At 40.2% G+C, this 19,096-nt stretch overlaps 1 protein-coding gene across 1 annotated transcript in view; it reads left to right on the forward strand.

The window, feature by feature from the left end:
• Positions 1-19,096, forward strand: part of ADGRV1 (adhesion G protein-coupled receptor V1) — a 526,552-nt gene that overhangs the window by 462,950 nt on the left and 44,506 nt on the right. The window contains exon 88 of the mRNA XM_036279419.1: positions 6,979-7,100. Within this exon, the coding sequence (XP_036135312.1) occupies positions 6,979-7,100 (122 nt within the window). The remainder of the gene's footprint in view (positions 1-6,978; positions 7,101-19,096) is intronic.

Consider the following 19,096-nt stretch of genomic DNA (forward strand, 5'->3'; position numbering starts at 1 on the left):
TATGAATTTAGTAATGGTCAAATCAAATGCAGAGCCTGGCACTTGTGGAGAGTTGAGAATGCCAAGTCTAGCCTGCAGCAACAAACATTTGCAACTGTATCTCAAGACAGGAGCCACAGGACTTCCAGTGGGTTCCCTTATCCAAATGGGTCTTAAGAGCTCTTTCTGGAATGTATTTGAGGTACTGAAGCAAAAAGAAAATTCTAAAATTGGAACCAAATATAGGACTAGTGACCAAAATTTAGGAATGGGGTAAATGAGTAAATGAGGTATGGAGTGTTTCTTTGAACAATCTGCAAATCAGCCCATAAATTTGTGATCTGTTCCACCCACTGTATGCTAGTGCTGATTGGCAGTTCTGTGAAATACATACCCTGTTGTCTTCTTCTATGCCTTTAGGTTTCTTTGCTGAGAACACTGGTGGGAAACTGTGCATTGTGGGATTTCTGTTAAGAAAGCTCAAGAACACAGTATTTTCTCTCCAAGAAATGGGTCAGAACAATGAAACTTATTTGCCTCAAAGTATCTTCATTTAGAGCCATATTTTAAAAATAAGACCTTTTGATAACCTTTTTTTCAATTACCCTTTCTTCACATTTAAAATAATGCATGCCTATTGTTATGAATAGACCCATAAATATCTTAAATCCACATTATTTTACAGATGTGTTCTTTGTTTTATGGTGATAAGTTTGTTTTAGTAGCACATCCAAATTGTTAGAGTCAGAAGGTCAGGGAGGTAAAATGAAAGCAAGTACTTTAGAAGATTGTAAACACAGAATAAATTTTAGCCTCATGTAAATGAGGTGTGATTTCCATAATAAAGCCTTTATTGTTGTCTCTGGTGCTTAACAATAAATACCAAGGCTGTGATTACAAAGAAAGGCGATAATATAGCACCATGCTTTCTTTAAAAATGGCAATTAAATTCATTGAAATCATATTTTGTACTAAAAAATAAAGAGATTTAATGTATTCTCAGTGGAATTTACAAACTCCCATAAGTAGACTTTCTTAATGATAGTAGTACTCAGTGACGCACCACTTGCTGGGGTTGTTTTCTTTCCACAAGTAATTTCTTTCACTAAAACCTTTTCAAACTACTTTGTTTTTCACACTAGTGACTTCTTGCTAATTTAAGTAATTTCACGTTAGTGACTCCTTGCCAAATTAAGTACTTTGAGGATTTTTTTTTTCTCCTTAGAGTAGAACTTAATCTTGACACGTCTGCCTTTGTTGGCATAGTCTTTTGTTTTTCCATTGTAAAATATACATAAGATAAAGTTTATCATTTTAACCACTTTTAAGTGCACAATTTAGTGGCGCTAAGTACATTCACAATGTTGTGAGACCATCACCATCCATTTTCAGAACATTTTTATCATCCCAAACAAACTCTACCCAACCAATAAACCTCTACCCCTACCAGAGCCCCTGCTAACCTCTGTTCTACTTCCTGTCTCTATGAATTTGCCTTTTCTAGGCACCTTATACAAGTGGAATCACACAATATATATTTGTCCTTTTGTGTCTGACTTACTTTACTTAACATAATGTCTTCAAGGTCCATCCATGTTGTAGCATATGTCAGAATATTATTCTTTTTTAAGGCTGAGTAATATTCCATTGTTCCACAACTATCCCACTTTCCATAATGCACAATGGGCTGTTTGTGCCTTTGGTCTTCTGTCAGTAATACTGCCATGAACACTGAATCTCCACTGAATCCCTGCTCTCAGTTGTTTTGAGTATACATCTAGAAGTGGAATTGCCAGGTTATATGGTAATTTTATGTTTAATGTTTTGAAGTATCACCAGTTTTCCACAGCAGCTGTGCCATTTTACATCCCCACCAACAATGCACACGGGTTATACTTTCTCAACATTTTTGTCAGCATTTGTAATTTTCTACTTCTTTGGCCCTAGCCACCCCAGTGGGTAGGAAGCTCACTATGGTTTTGAACTGCATTGCCCTCATGACTAGTGATGGTGATCATCTTTTTATGTGCTCATCGGCAATTTGTATGTCGTTTTCTTTGAAGACGTTTCTGTGCAAATCCTTTGCCTGTTTTTGAATTGGGTTGTGTTTCGTTGTCGATTTGTAGGAGTTCTTTATATATTCTGGATAGCATAGTCTTTTAGATAGGCACCCTTATTCCTGGGCCTACTGTGTTTTTAGGGCTTCCTCTTATTGAGCACATTAAAATGATTTTGTTTTCTGTCAACTGATTCATCTTTAAACATGTTTCTAACATAGCCAATGATGCATGCCTGCTTTGGTAAACATTGACTTATGTAGACAAACAAAAACTCATTCACCAAACAGGTATGAGAGTCAGCTTGGGAAATATAAAAGGCAAATGATTTATATTAAAAAGAACATTAATTTTCTGTTTGCCAAATGGAATTCATAGTCGCTGTTAAAGAGCATGCCCTCTCTGACCTTCACCACCATCACCCATTCCCCACACCCTTCTCCTTTTGGTCATGGTCACCCTAAGCCCCACAGGGGTGAAACGTCCTTCCTCAGGTGGATTAACCATAAAGTAGATGAAGCTTAAGTTTCAGGGCCTCTTATGTGCAGGGACCCCTTTAAAGATCTTATGCCTAATTATGCTTTTTTAATGTCTATATTTTAAAGAAACCTCCCCAAGTTTTATAAACTTCAGGCTCACAAAATCCAAAAGTACCTCTGGATAGGTTTCTTCCATTTGGAATCACATCCTGATTGCTGATGAACTGTTGGAAAACCAGCCTGGGGTCTGTTGTTCAGTACACTGAGTTATTTATAACTGGCTTCCTTCTTCGCAGAGTGTCTGATCTGGTGTGCCAAGCTACCACACTGTTCAACCGCGTTCCAGAAAAGCATGGGCCCCGGTGTTTCTGGTCAGGCCTGGTGCGCTCTCCTGGCTTCCCGCCGAGCTCTGGGAGCACACGGCACTTGTCTGGCCCTAGGCACTCCGAGAACATGCAGGCTGGTTTCTGAAAATGTGGTGCCTCGTTGTTCACGAGAAATATGCATGTCCTTTTGTACTCTGCACAGAGCCATAAATAGAATTTTGTGTTTACACAGTTTGAGCAAAGAATGCAATTGCCAGACTTAATACCTAATCTTTGAAAAATTTCATAAGCATAACTTGGGCAGTTTCCTAAATATTGGGGTATGTATCTTGTTAAAAGTAAAAATGAGCCTCTGGCCCCTTATCAAATGGTATGATTTTATAAAACAAAAATGAATTTTTATGAAAATTAAATAAATCTTAATATATTCTCCTGTACTACTGTAAGGCATTAATGACAAAGCATGTATTAATCTATATACACTGTGTTCTTTTTTTTTCTGTACAGTTATAATAATAACTCAAACAATTTTTTATTTTTCTATGAAGGGTATATGTTTTTTCAAAAGTGTTCGGTTTCCTTCTTCCTCTTCCCCCTCCCTCTTCTCTTTTTTTTCCTTTCTCTTCTTGTTTTTCCTCCTCTTTTCCTTCCCTTCTCAAACAATTCTATCGTGAAGCCATTAGTTGGTACAGAGCAAAGTATGCATCGAAAGGAAGGTGTTGGAGCATGGTGTGTGGGCCGCAGTCACCGTGAGGGGTGCAGGCCAGCACGAGGTGTCAGACCTGAGTGCGTGCAGGGGCGGCCGGGGCCAGGGAAGTGTTCCCAGCATCGGGAGATTGGCTACAGTCAAATAGGCAGATGATCAAATCTGTCAATATATTAAGAATAATGAGAAATAGATTCCTTAACAACAGAGAAGGGAGTTACACAAGTGGAAAAGGAGAGCATTCGAATTAACCTAGTGGTGTTGGATTGGAATTGGAAGTACTGGTGTGAACTCTTTCATTGCATAGTAATGAAAAATATAGAAAAATATTTATCTATAGCCCTACATGTGCATTTATGCGTATGTGTGTGCATACATACATTCCCGAGTTCTGTTCCCTGAAAGGGCTTAGGAGCAACAGCACCCCAATATGAGCATAACTTAGCCCCAAATCTTGGTTTCTAAATGCCACTGTCACCTAAAAGAATCCAGGACTGAGGCAGGGAAAGTACAAGATGAGGAAATGTTCACGGAATGATGGGGACACAGCAAAAAGCATGGGAACTCTTTTGAAGGTGTTCCTACTAAACAAACAGAACAATTGAGGCATCAAAGAAATTATAATAATGAATAATAACCCATTTAAAAATTGAGAATTTATGAGTCCATATTATAGAAATTAATTAATTAATTAATTAATCAAACATTTGATACGGGAAAGGATATTTACCTAATTTCAAAGTGTTGATGAAACAATGTTCAGCCTGTAGAAAAGTTTTATAAAAATTTATTTGAGCCCAACCAGTGTGGCTCAGTGCTCGCTGGTTCGATTCCTGGTCAGGGCACATGCCCAGGTTGTGGGCCTGATCCCCAGTGGGGGACATATAGGAGGCAGCCAGTCAATGTTCTCTCTCATCGATGTTTCTATCTCTCTCTCCCTCTCCCTTCCTTTCTCTCTAAAATCAATAAAGAAAAAAAAAGAATTTATTTGAGCCAAAATTTTGAGGACATGCCTCGAAGCAAGATCTCAAGGGATTGAAAAAATGCTCTTGAGAGGGCAGTCTTGCATTTGCTCAAATGCATTTAGAATCAGAGGAGGAAACATAAGGGAGGTCCATGGAATCCACTGTGGTAGATTAAGGAGATGGAAGGAAGCAAAGCAGGGAGATCTCTAGGATTGGATAAAAAGCAAAATGAAAAAACAATACTTCTTTTACACCAGTGTGTACAGGGTAGTTAACATTTAACATTTACAGCACATAGAGATGGTATTTGAGCAACAGGATGACAAGGAGGGGTTCTGTGCTCTCGTGTTCTGGTGGTCTTGTGCTCTGCCTGTGGTTGTGCCACAGAGAGGTCTAGAAAAGAAAATTACTGTGACATTTCAAAGGCATGTTATCCTAGATGCATAAGATCAATGGACAGAGGTCACTTAAGGTACAGATTGACCTTTGCTAAGGAAGCTATGGGCTTGGGACGTGACCACTCACCACGGCCTGTCCAGTTAGGAATTTATTAACAGGCCATCCCATGTGGTTACTCCGGGTCACTGAGCTTGTCAGTTCTGCTATGCGGCCCCCCTGAGCTTGCCAGATTTATTATATATAGCCCCTTTATCATTCACTTAAGTAACACCACACAGATATTTATTAACTGCAAAGGAAAATAGATTAACTTCACAGTAGAGAATCCTTACAGCCACAGTTTTACTTTTTTTCTTTTTTTTTATCCTCACCTGAGGACATTCTTCAATTTTTTTGTTCGGATAGAGCAAGAGGGAGAGAGAGGAAGAAAGAGAGAGAGAGAAACATCAACATGAAGGAACGCCTCAAGTGGTTGCCACCCACACAACCCAACCAGGGCCAGGGACAAACTGCAACTGTGGTACATGCCCTTAGCAGGAACCAAACCCAGGTCTCTCTGGACCGCAGGTCAATGCTCTAACCGCTGAGCCAAACCGGCCAGGGCCAGCCACAGTTTTAATCAAGTGACCCAAATGATCATCCCAAGTAATGGGACAAATAGAATTTTTGTGCCAACAATAGAGTGCTATAAAAAGAACCCAGCATCTCTGCTATGATTTCTGCAAAAGGTTACAAACAGAATCACAAGAAAACATTAGACAAACTCAAATTTAAGGACACTCTATATGAGAAACTGGCTGGTAGTCTTAAAAGTGTCCAAGTAATGAAAGCCAAGGACACACAGAACTGTTTGGGATTAAAGGAGACTACAGAAACATGCCATCTGGGTCCTTCTGCAAAGGAACCAGCTGAGATGATTGACAGCTATTGAATGGGGATCTGAGGATGGTAGTAACGTATCAATGTCAGTTTCTTGATTTGAGAGTTGTATTATCTTTATGTAGGAGCATGTCTTTGTAGAAAATACACATTAAAGTATTACAGAGGGTGATAATGAGGGATCAGGTTGGCAACTTTCAAATGGTTCAGAAAAAAAACTCTGTTGCCATACTGTGCTTGCAACTCTTCTGTAAGTTTGAAATTGTTTCAAAATGAAATCTAAAAATTGCTACAGTTGCATTTAGTTGTCCTAACTTCTCCAGTACATGTGGATTTGAGGTGTGAATTGATGGTGGGTATATATGGACTTTCAGGTCTGTCATGAGAGTTGTCAGTGGTGTGGTCCAGCCTAGTGTCTTTTAACAACTTGAAAATGTGTTTATTTGCAGCTGTTAAGATCTGATTCACTTTCCAAGTCTTATATAGCTTGTCATTTAAATATTAAAATCCCCTCGTTAAGGTTATTCTAAAAACCCAAATATCAAAAACAAGTGGGAAGGGTAATAAAGCCCATTAGCCCTGAAGAAATCTGTTCTGAAAAGTATTGGCATGGACTGCAGGGGAGAATGATGGGCAGAATAAGCTTAGTGTTGACAGTAGTGAATCCTGTCACTTCGTCTCTGCTCTTAACCCTAGCTATAAAGCTTGGGATCTTCTCAGTTAGTAAACAAGAGATGAGTACATAATTTCCATCACACACAAACACATTTTTATATCATTTCTTGTTTAAACTGTCAAATGGGACTGCACTCATTTCAAGAGCACACTGATACCTACCAGCCATTTCCCAGTGTAGCTATCTTTAAAATTTACCTAGGAGTTAAAAGTGATTTCATCTCCACAGTTGTTCATGTAACTTCCAGAACAGTCCGGCAGGTGGCAGTCTAGGAGAGGAACCGTTCTCATTCTTCCCCATCCCCCCACCTACCAGCAAAACAGGAAGATTGTGGACTCAGCAATGTGCCTTCTCTTTGGCATATGAATGGGATTTCCAAGGTTGTTTTTCCAAAATGGGTACTTAGGCATAGAGAGTAATACAAGAAAGGTGGCAAAAATAATTGTGTGTATCTGTGTGACTATGCAGTATTCTGAAGCTCAAAATGTCTTTTTCTTTCTTACAATTTCTAGAAATTCCACTGGTTTTGTATCTCTTTGCCCTGATTTCTGTGACATGGCTTTGGGGAGGCCTACACATGGCTTACAGACACCTCTGGATGTTGGTCCTCTTTGTCATTTTCAACAGTCTGCAGGTAAGCCTTGCATTTCATTACTGATGGTACACATTCCGCTTGTGAACACATGGCACGGCGTTTCTTTGTAAAGAAAGTAGTTGTCCACACACAGGTGAGTTTGTGCCCATAGTAATATCATGCAGAGTTGGAGAGTAAATGATGGGGGTTAGATCTTTCACACCTGAAATAGGGCTGCCCTCTAACACGCTGGTTCTATAGAGAGAGGGAAGACATATTTACCCTCCTTTCCTTTGAGAACATCTAAGTAACTACAGAAACTTACTTTTGTGCAGCAGAATTGATGTTTATAAACTTTGCAAGTGACAGCCATGGAGGGCTTGTGCTGGTAAGTCTAGAAATCAGATCAATTGAAGAGTCAAATAGATTGCAGTGTTCAGAAGTCCCCTCATATGTCTGGTGCTTAGTGAAATGAGGGTGTTTTGGTTCACTAAAAATGATTGCCATCCTCCAAGTCTGGCAGTACCCAGCTTAAATTAGTTTTGTGAGCATGCTTGGATAGCATAACTAGAAATTAAGGAACTGTGGCAAAAATTAAAGCTGACTTTTTTTTGGTGCTTTTGTTAAATGGGAAAAAGTCGCACCCTGAAATTAACAAATGGAACAAATGAATACATTTTCCTCATGTGAAAAGTTCTGTTCTAAACTAAAATAATTTCTTGAATTTACCAGCGAGATCTCTACACGGTCCTCTTTTTGATCACCGTCTTACAAGGAACCTGAGTAAAAGAACATATTAGGAGACTATGTCATACAACTAAAATATGACTCAAAGCACATTTAGCTTTGCAAAGGAGACAGATTCTTTAGTGAGAGTGTATTTTACAGCAGGGTGCCTAATCAAAGCATAATGTCGATTTAGGAAGGGAAAAAAATACAAAGTAACTTTAAAGTTGGGAATCAAGTTGATATGCAGACACCTGTCTGTAGATATAGTTATAATTAAGCATCTAGTGTTAGCACAGTGAGCTAGCTAGAGGTGTCATGACCAGGCCGGGGGTGACAGCCCTGCTCCTTTAGGATCTGGTGATTCAAAGGAGTAAACACTTAGCAATGAGCATAAACTGTGGCAGGTGCCATGTAAACAAAGTGTTATGAGAGCCGGGTGAAGGGCCTGTTGACTCCTGTCTGTACCAGCATTTGAGCTGATCCTCAGAAGTAAGCCACTCAAGTCAGAGGCCCTGTTCTAGTCACCCGTGAAGCCCTAAGCCCTGGTGCGGCTGACATCTAGGGCCACACTGACAGCCTAAAGACGTATTGTATTTGTTAGACACACAGTGGTACATAGACCTGATTTAGATTTTTTTTTTTTTATCCTCACCCGAGGACATTTTTCCATTTTTTGTTCAGATAGAGTGAGAGGGAGAGAGTGGGAGAGAGAGAGAGAAACATCAACTTTAAAGGGACACATCGAGTGGTTGCCACCCACATGACCAAACCAGGGCCGGGGACAAACCGCAACCGAGGTATGTGCCCTTAGCGGGAACCGAACCCTGGTCTCTCTGGACCGCAGGTCGATGCTCTAACCGCTGAGCCAAACCAGCCAGGGGCTAGATTTTTTTTTTAATATTCGCTACAAACTTTTAATACCAAGAAACCCTGAATTTCTGCTGGCAGTGCTTGCTTGGCAACAATCTTCAAGTCCTGAGTAGATGCTGGCCCCTTTAGTTGGGACATGTGGCCTTGTTACACCTTGTCGACTTGATTCATTCATTTTGCCTGCCCATAAGTCTGTGACACCTTTAATGTTTATTAAATAAGTGATGAATGTATGGTTAGGAATGGGTATTCAGGCAGAGAAAACAATGTTAGCCTGGGCTACAAAAGGAGAAAGTGATACTTTTTGCCTAGATTAAGCTAAAGGGTGGAAGCGAGCCAGGAACTTTTGCAGTTAGAAGGTAGTGGTGGGAGAGGAGGCGGAAGGTGGGTTGGCTTCAGTGCCATGTTACCAGGTCACGGTAGGTTCCACTTCAGCTTTTAAGCAGTGGGAAGCCATCAGAGTTAGGGGTTTTGTTTTTTTTGTTCTGATTTTTTTTTAAATGTGTGTGTTATAAAAAATTATTTAAATAGTGTATGGGCCCTGGCTGGTTTGGCTCAGTGGTTAGAGCATCGGCCCTGGGACCAAGAGTCACGGATTCGATTCCGGTCAAGAGCACGTACCTCTGTTGCAGTTTGGTCCCCAGCCCTGGTCGGGGTCATGCAGGAGGCAACCAATCGATGTCTCTCTCTCACATTGATGTTTCTCTCTCTCTCTCTCCCTCTCCCTCTATCTGAAGATAAATGGAAAAATATCCTCAGGTGAGGATTAAAATAATAATGATAATAAAAATAAATAGATAGATAGATAGATAGTGTGTGGGAAGGGCATGTGCGTACCTACTCTCTAGAAGGCTGACGGGAAACACTTGGGAGGGTGTTGAAGAGGAGCAGCCCCAGGCAGGTAGGCTGGTGCTCTATTCCAGCCTGTGTTCTGGCAGTGCGCCTGGGGACAGAAAGTAGTGACAGGTGTGAGAACTGCTGTAGACATAAATTAATGAAGCATGGTCAGCCAATTAAATGTGGGAATGTAGAGTGCGAGAGAGCAAACTCACTTGCAAGTGCCTGGCGCGGTGAATGGCTGGGGCCTGACCCTTTTCGTCAAATGGAGATCACATCAAGGGCAGGCTTCTAGGGAGGGCACGGAAGCTGGGGAGTCAGTGAGATTTGGGAGACAAAGCTACCAATCAGTGTTTTAGTGACTAGGTACAGTGAGAGAGCCAGTGACAGATCCTTCTGACAGAGGACTGGTGTTTGGCAGCAGGGAGTTGCTGTTAGAAAAGAATGCTTCAGAAGAAAACAGGACCAAACTCGGTCAAGTGTAGCAGAGACAATAAATAGGGTGAGAACGAGGAGACATGTGGTCTAGTGCAGTGGTTCCCCAACTGCAGTGTGCATCGGAGTCACATGAGGGTTGTTGAAACAGTGATTGCTGGGCCCCACCCTGCATTTCAAGAACAGCAGCTGTGGGCGGGATCTGGGAATGTGCTTCTCTGACAAGTTCCTGGGTGACGCTGTTGCAGCTGGTCTAGGGACCCTAGTTTGGGAACCACTGGTATAGAGCATGATCCTAACTCTACCCACTTTCTTGGCTTCTGCCTCCTCATGGATAAATACCATTTGGGATTATGGTGTGACTTAATTAGATGGAGTAATAAATGTAAAGCAGGTGTACAGTACCTCACACAAAAAGAACAGTTATTTTTATTATTCAGGAAATATAATGGAGAATGCAACAAGAGAGAAAGTAATAGCCTAAGAAGAAAAGTTGGTTGGTCATTGAAAGGATATTATTTTGTTTTTGTTTTCTTTGCTTGTGAAAAGAACCAACGAGCCCAGCTGGTGTGGCTCAGTGGTTGGGCGTCGATGCTGCACCGAGAGGTCACTGGTTCGATTCCTGGTCATGGCACTTGCCCTGGTTGTGGGCCTGATCCCCAGTGGGGGAAATGCCAGAGGTGGCCAATCGATGTTCTTTCTCATCGATGTTTCTATCTCTCTCCCTCTCTCTTCCTCTCTCTAAGATCAATAAAGAAAAAAAAATTTTTAAAAAAAAGAACCAACAAAGAAGGAGAAACTGACAACTGGATCGTTGCCATGGCAAGATCACCAATGGGGCAGGGAGACAGCAGAGACAAGGGCTTCTCTGAGGAGGGGCAGACGCGTATTTTCTCTCTGAGGCTAGGGGAAGAAGGAAGGACAGATAAACATGAAAATACGATTCTGGAGCTAAAAAATAAGTATAGAGAGTTGGAATTTGCATCTGATGCCTTCTCTCTTCTCTCAAAGTCAGCAAGCAAGCAGATTTGTTGAATGAGTTGAGAGCTTAAGGTAAAAATGGTAAAAAAAAAATGTGGAGCAGATTCTAAACAGAAAATAAATCCAAATGACTGCTTAGAGAGTTAGCAGTGGGATTCCGTGGAGGTTGGAAACTGGAAATTTTTCATTGAACCAGCCAGCATTAATTAAGCAAATGTAAACCTTAAGATTAAAATGGTAGCCAGTGTAACATATAAACCACATACACAGGAAAAAGTCTGTTGAGCTCTTGTGGAGATTGGTTGTATTAAAGAAGGGCAGTTGAGCATTAAACTATACATTGTAGGGAGAAATAAAAGAAATTGGTATGGTCTCTTTCTCTTAGGAACTTAATACAAGCTAAGTATAAGTAAAAGCTAAACATATTTCAAGCTGCTCATGTTTAATGAGCTTCATTTCATTTGCGTGGCTCTATTGAAGCAATGATTATTTGCATCACTCTTGCCTGGTCTCTGGCACACTGGTCCATTCCTGGTACCAGGGCTCAATCAGTCCTTAAAGGAACACTTGGAAAATGTGATTTCTTCAGGGTTTATCGGGGTTCATTTGATATAGAAATTGCCTCATGTTTTCAACTCAAGCATTCCTATGGAATATGGCTATATAGCAGTAAGATCTTCAAAGTATATTCTGTGAAGATTTAATAGTTTGTTGTTGTGGTTTGGGGGTATTTTTGTGGGTTTTATTGTTTTGTTTTACTGGCTTTTGTATTTCTGTTACTGCCTTTGTCAACATGTGGGACCTCAAAGGTATGTTATGTACACATGCTTGGCTACTACATTTTGCTCAGAGGAAATTACTACTTCGTTTTATCATCCAGATTATTATTGTTATGTCATAGGTACCTGAGACTGATAGATGAAAGGTATATTTCTGTAATATTCTGGTTTTTAATAGCTATTATTTGATGCAGTTTTACAAAATAGGAGTCTTGATTACTGGAAATAGTATCAGGACTTTTTAAATCACTTTCTGAATATTCAAGGTTGAGCTACCAAACTTCTGATACATCTGAGCATTTAAGAAACTGAATAAAGTAGTTTTTAAAGCATGATGAATACAAGTGCAAAATGGGGTTTAAAAATCATTCTAACTATGTCTACTGTTATTTTTATTACTTAATAATCTTCTTGAGCGTCATGGCCACCAGGTGTAAAACTCAACTTCTACCAGCTTACTTGCCCCAGCAGGGAAAGAGCTTATTCCCCAACAGGAAAATTCTGTGAAGGACTTGAATTGTGTTGGGATCACAGACTATCCAGAAACCAATCGTATGACAGGTAGTCGGGTGAAGCCTGGGTCATGAGCAGACTCCACTGGTAGAAGGAGTTGAATTTATCTCACAAAACACACATGAGGGGAATTTCCATCAGAGGAAAAGATTCTTTTATTATTATTATTATTGATTTTTAGAGAGAGAGGAAAGGAGAGGGAGAGAGGGAAACATCGACTTGAGAGCAAAACATCAACTGGCCACCTCCTGCATGCCCCCCACTGGGGATCCAGCCTGCAACCTAGGCGTGTGCCCTGACTAGGAATTGAACCAGCAACTTTTTTGGTGCATGGGACAACACCCAAACAACTGAGCCACACCAGCCAGGGCCAGAAGAAAGGATCCTTTTACCAACAAGGGTGGGAGGGGGAATAGCTATAGTGCTATCGAGGCCAAAATAACAGGTGTCTACCATACGTTTTCTCCATTTTCTTGTTCATTGGCATAAGTTTGGACAGGGATAAGGACGGCTGTTGTCACACCACTAGGACATTTCATCAGTGTGATGTCTGTTTATTGTGTCCTTCAGATCCATCCTACAACCAAATATCTCTATATGGTCCACAAGAAATTCATAAGGCACTGCATTTAATATTTTCCCTAATTCCCTGATCCATTAATCTAATAATCTTTATTTTTTAAAAAATGAGTTTATTATTTCTATGTAGAATTATGCTAATAATTATAGATCACAACTTTTTAAAGCTTTTTAGTCCAAGTTATATCCAAATTTGTGTAACAATTAATGGGAGTAATCACCAGGCCTGATACTTAGCTGGTAGGGACTGGTAGAAACCTAACAGTTGTTAAAATATTGAAGTAAGTACTGTTTAAACCTTGTGTGCGCCCCAGTCTTCTAGCTACTTAAGGTAGAAGCATCCCCAAACCTCCAGCAGCTAAAAGGCTGCTGCTGGGCCAGTCAGGGGCCCTTCAGAACCCTAGTCAAGCACTGAACCTACAGCCACTGTGATTGGTCAGTGCCTGTGCCGCAGTCATTGAACAATTTGCATATTGCTCCTAGCTGAATTATGTTATAAAGTATTTTTCCATTTTTAACCCAAATGAACCAGTCAGATTCAGATTCATATACAACACTTATTTCAAGTTTTCTTCTAGGGCTTTCTCCCATTTACTGTGTCAAAATTTCACTGACAATTATAACTTACGGGGAATTCCGTGGAAGACAGTCAGAGTAGCCAGCAGTTTCAAGCATGAGCTTCTTGGAGATGCTAGAAAATAAGTTTTTGGAGACAGATTCATATACACAGAAGAATCTTTCCAAAAGCTGAAATGCATTCTTCTTGGAATGTAAAAGCTGGCAGGAGACCCAAACTTTATATAACACTGGGATACGACACTTCTCAGTATGTGCTTCACAAGGTCACATTCTGCAGTCCTGTTTGACTGTCTGTCAGTAAATGACTTATATATGTTCATTTGTAAAAGCATCTGGTTTCGAGATGTGTCCTGAGAGCTATTGAATGATTCACTATTCCAGAGAAGGGAATTACAACATGGAATCTGTAGCTAAAAATATATAGCCTATATTCAAGTTTAAGACCAGCAGTTGGCTAAAATCATTTTGATTCTTAACGTCGTGTCTTAATGGCTGGGAAATAAGTGATTCAAAGGTGGGAAGAGCCTCTTCTACTCTTTAGTTGTTATTCTTTGGTGGCCACAAGAGCACCTTCAACTCAGAAAGCATTTTTCTTATACAGAAAAATAGTGTTTCTTATTTCCCTTCCTTCCTTCCTTCCTTCCTTCCTTCCTTCCTTCCTTCCTTCCTTCCTTCCTTTCTTTCTTTCTTTCTTTCTTTCCCACTCTCCTTCTTTTAGTCCCTCTCTTTCTTCCTTCTTTTCTCTCTTTCTTCCTTGCTTTCTGTGTATCTCTTGTTCTACGTTGAATTTCAGCTTTAAAACTAAAGCCATCTCTTAGGAAGATATTTTCCCAAATGAAAATAGTCCTTGAAGTAGCGTAAGAAATGGACCATGTTCCTTTGCTCATGAAAACATACAGAATTCATTACAAATGGGATAGAGAAGAAAACTAATAATCCTCCTTTAATTTTCATCTATGAGAATTTCCAATTAGCATCCAGAGGGGTTCAGTGCAGGTGTCTGCCTAGATGCCGGACACATGTGTGACCTTATATGTGTGATCTTGGCTGCTTCCTTTTGAGGATAAACAGCTCTTGGGAAATACATATTGTTAAATAATCAGTTACAGAGGACTAATTGTTTCAAGGCACTCCCTTTGCAATTGCTTTTCAACAGCCAACAGTAATAAGAAGTGTCACTTTGTTTCCATTGGAGACAAGCACATGAACTGTTCATGAAGAGTGGAAAAGCAATCTTCCAGAAAACCCTGGAATTAACATGTAGAAGCCAAGGGAAGTTGGGACTGTATCATTGATTTGTCCCAGAGCCATGTCAAGTTCAGTGGAAAAATAAAATCACTACACTTGTTTTGTAGAATGAGATGCAGAGGCGAATGAACGCCTTGTGTGCTCTTCCAAACTTCCCAGGCTACTTCTATAACTTTACAATATATGTACAGAAGCTTAGACAAGAAAGTGTATGTATGTATGTATGTATGTATGTATGTATGTATTTATTTATTTATTTATTTTTCATCCTCACCTGAGGGCACTTTTCCATTTATCTTCAGATAGAGTGGGAGGGAGAGAAGAAGGAAGAAAGGGAGAGAAACATCCATGTAAGAGAGACACATCGAGTGGTTGCCACCCACGTGACCCCAACTGGGGCCGGGGACAAACCGCAACCCAGGTATGTGCCCCTAGGCGTTAACCGAACCCAGGACTCTCCTGTCCGCCGGCCAACACTCTTAACTGCTGAGCCAAACCAGCCAGGGCAAGGAGATGTATTTAAATTATCTTGATTGGGTCATGCCACTCTGTCCAGTATTTAGTAGCATCTGGGCTGGTGAAATATCTTTGTGTGTTTGTGCACACAAACTCCATTTGTTTGTTTTTTGTTGTTTTGTTGTTGTTTTTTAATTTTTAATTTTTTTCCTTTATTGATTTTAGAGAGAAGAAGGGAGAGGGAAAGAGAGATAGAAACATCAATGGGAGAGAACATGGATTGGCCGCCTCCTGTATGCCCCCCACTGGGGATTGGGCCAACAGCCTGGATATGTGCCCTGACTGGGAATTGAACCAGTGACCTCTTGGTGCAAGGGTTGATGCTCAATCACTGAGCCACACCGGCCAGACTCTTACTCCATTTGACAATGAATGACAGCATCTGCATGGACTCCTCATTAGCCTGTTGATTGGCCAGGCCAGGCACCAGACAGACTAGGATTTTTACTTTTGTTTGCACTAGGTTCTCTGATCTGCCAGCGAATATCTTCCATAAATGTGGTTTTAGTAATGAAGGGATTGTGTAGACTGCCTTTTGACACCTGGCTTCATCCTTACAAAACAGGTGCCTTCATATCTCCTGCCCTGATACTGTCTTACTGTTTTACTCCATGGTTTTTCCATTTCAGTTTTTTCTGTGCACTCTGTGACCACATGTTTTGCATTTTAACCATATAGTAGGTCTTTCCAGACGTTGTGGAACTTTACCTGTGAAAAGATCTAGCACACACTGATTTTTTAAATAGTAAGCCTACAAGAATTAGAGTAAGACACATACTTCCTCTTGTTAAAACTGTTTTGGGGAGAATGAAGGAAGTAAAAAATTTGGGGCCAGCTTTCACCTGCTCATTCAGATTCTTTGCCTTCGTGTTCATTTATAATTTTTCCCAGCATCTAACGTTTTATTCTTATCTCTTATATTACTCAAATATTGGGGTGGAGAGGATACTTTTTAAAATACTTTTTTGTAAATTCTTTTATAGGCATATTTTATGGTGCCATTCTTTAGTGCTGGGCTGTCAGGTACAATAGAATGAACATACAATTGAGTGTCATGCGACCTCTGTTCTGCCAAGTGACGACATCTCTGAACGCTAGTCATCTACTTTCCCGAGGTGCTGCTTCTTGCCCTAAGTTAGTCTGAATGATCGTGTAAAAATATATGTATAAAATATAATTTGTAAACTATATAATGTTTTACAAGTACAAAATATTATAAATGAATAAATGGACAAGAAAACCCCACCAGTTATCCCAGAAGCTATATTAAGACAAATGATAGGTCAAAAAGAGGAGATTTGTAAGCCTAGTCTCGAACCCTTCCTAAGCCACAGGTCTTCCTCCAGTGATCTCTGCTACTCATAGGTGCTTCCTTCACTGAAGATACTGTGGCCCCACTGTGTTGACCATCGCAGTGCTTAGTAGACAACATTATGGTCACTCATCTGCTTTTAAATCTTTAGCAAATGCCTTCAGATTCAAGCAAGTACCGTATGTGGGTGAAATAAGTTTCTTGTGAGACTATAGGGATTGGTGGGGACTGTAGAAGAACTGGATCGTAGACTCCATGCAAATGACATTAAGTAAACATTGTGTGGGCCAAACAAAAGCGTTTGCAGGGTAAATTCCCATAGCTGGTGTACAACCCCTGGATAGAAATAAGTTAAAGTTTTTTCCTCTAAGATTTCATTTTCTTTGAAAAGCACACGGAATGTGGGCTGATCACCTTTCGTGTGCTCAGAGGCTTGGGGCCCCGTGATGGTTATTTATGTTTGCCCATCTCCCACCCCCTTAGGCAAGCTGAAAGACAGTAAAGGTGACTCCAGTGAAAACCTACTGTGATACCTGGAACTCCGCCTCCTTGGCAGTCCCCGGACTCCATTTTCTCATTGCCCAGCACTGTGAGGCTGCTGAACCCTTTGCTCAGCGTTTTAGCCTCTGAGAGCTGCTTTCTGGTTAGTTTCTTAGCCTTTCTTCCCATGGATCGGCAGCTTCAAAAGTGGCAAATGCTTTGACAGTTCCTTTTTTCTTTGGAATCTTGGCCTCTCAAGTCCTGGTTGCCTTAGTATTTGAACTTGTGGACCCCAAGAAGAAAGATTCACTTGATGTGAACCCCAAGGAAGAATTTGTTTACGAATCTACCAAGGGCCTATATAAGAGTCCAGCAACTCTTGCTGATGGGTTCCTCATGTACTCCGTGTACCAGGAAGAACCTCCGAATGAACTCTCGGCTCTGGCACTGTGCCTGCTTGCTGACGTTTTCCGTGTCCACCACTGACGAGAAAGCTCGGTGTCATCTTTCCACCAACAGACTGAGACCTGCTCCATCCAGTCAGACCGACAAATTGTATCCCCATTCACATCTCTACCAACCAATCAGAACTGCATGATTTGGACTGCATAATTTGCAAACCTCATTTGCATAAAATTGGGAATTTCTCTAGGAAAAAATGCCCTCCCCCTTGTCTTAGTGGAGCACAATTTAGGTTGCTACCTGAATCTGTGTCTCCCAAGCTATAGCTCCTTTTGCTCAAATAAATACTTTTTATTCTTTATTACAGCCTAAAAGTAATTTTGGTTTATAAACCTATTTTTTTGTCTCCCCAACCCTGTCCAATTGCTGCAAGTTCCAGGCTACAACTTTTTCATCAGCCTTTAGTCACCTCACTTTGCATTGGAAAATTCCCTAAAGAAAACAGCAATGAATATAGGACTCCCTGCTCAATGGGCTTGATCTTGGCCCCTCTAATACAAGCTGTTTTGATGCCCTTCATCTACTATTTTGTTACTGTTTTTGTTGTTTTGTTATTGTGTATGTGTGTCTGAAGTACATATAAACTCCATTAGAGCCAGAAGCAAAGGTCTCAATAGATTTATTTTAACAAATATCTAATAAATTTTTAGCATAAGCTAAATATATGAAGATCTTTAGAGCCACTGCAATTCATCAGCATATATTTCTTAAGATGTATGCACTGTGCTGGTGCTTCTGGGAACACTGATGACAAAGCCTGTGCCTGCAACTTCTTAAGGTCAGCTCACGAGGTGCACTCTATATCTTGTATGTCATTCATTTATATATGTAAATATATAAATCTCAATAAAATCTTACAATGTATATCCCTCCTTTGAAGATTGAGATTCAGAAATAATACTGTGGCTATAGAATAGCCTCATACCTATTTCACAAAACTGAAATAAACCAATATGAAAAACAGACAATCGGTACAGATGAACAACTAAAGATGCATGTCCCAAAAGCTTACTGCTCTAGGACACAGGTCTGCCTTCTCAGAAAGGAGACAGGAAAATGCCAACTGCAACCTTACTGAAGAAAATGTTAATGGCATGAAATCAAATATAAACTGAACTTAAAAAAATCTTTTTACATAGATGGATCCAGGAAGTTTGGGCTTCGTCCTTCAGAATAAATCAATTCCATGTCACTGTTTTCCTCTGCAAATATTTAAAATAATATCCTCTCTAGCTTATGAAATAGTGAGTTAAAAGTGCTTTAGAATACAAATACTGTCTTACTAATTTTTGTAATTTTAGGCAAGTTATGTAATTTGTCTGAAATGGAGATACTACTATTTACTTTATAAGGCATCTGTGGAAATCAACCAAAAATATTTTCAATTTCCTGGCACATAATAGGTGTATAGTAACATTAACTGTCTTTCTTCTGTCCCTAATATGATACCGTAATTGCATATGCATTCAGTTTGACTATTTTCACACAAAGCAAAAATCTGAGCTTCAGATCTTCATGGCACATCAGTGAAATCAGTCAGCAGTGCTTCTCTATTGCTGATCATTCAGCCTGTTCAGAACCCTGATCAAGTCACAGGCCACATTCACTGAGCTGCCATCTCAGTGATCTTATTTGGCTACAAGATCCCAGTATATAGATACTGATAGTGTTATGTAGACATAAAACCTATTACTTCCATTTTGTCCTTTTTTCCTTAACTAACATTTTGGAGCATT

Source organism: Molossus molossus, unplaced genomic scaffold (assembly GCF_014108415.1).
Source record: "Molossus molossus isolate mMolMol1 unplaced genomic scaffold, mMolMol1.p scaffold_m16_p_3, whole genome shotgun sequence".
NCBI lineage: Eukaryota > Metazoa > Chordata > Mammalia > Chiroptera > Molossidae > Molossus > Molossus molossus.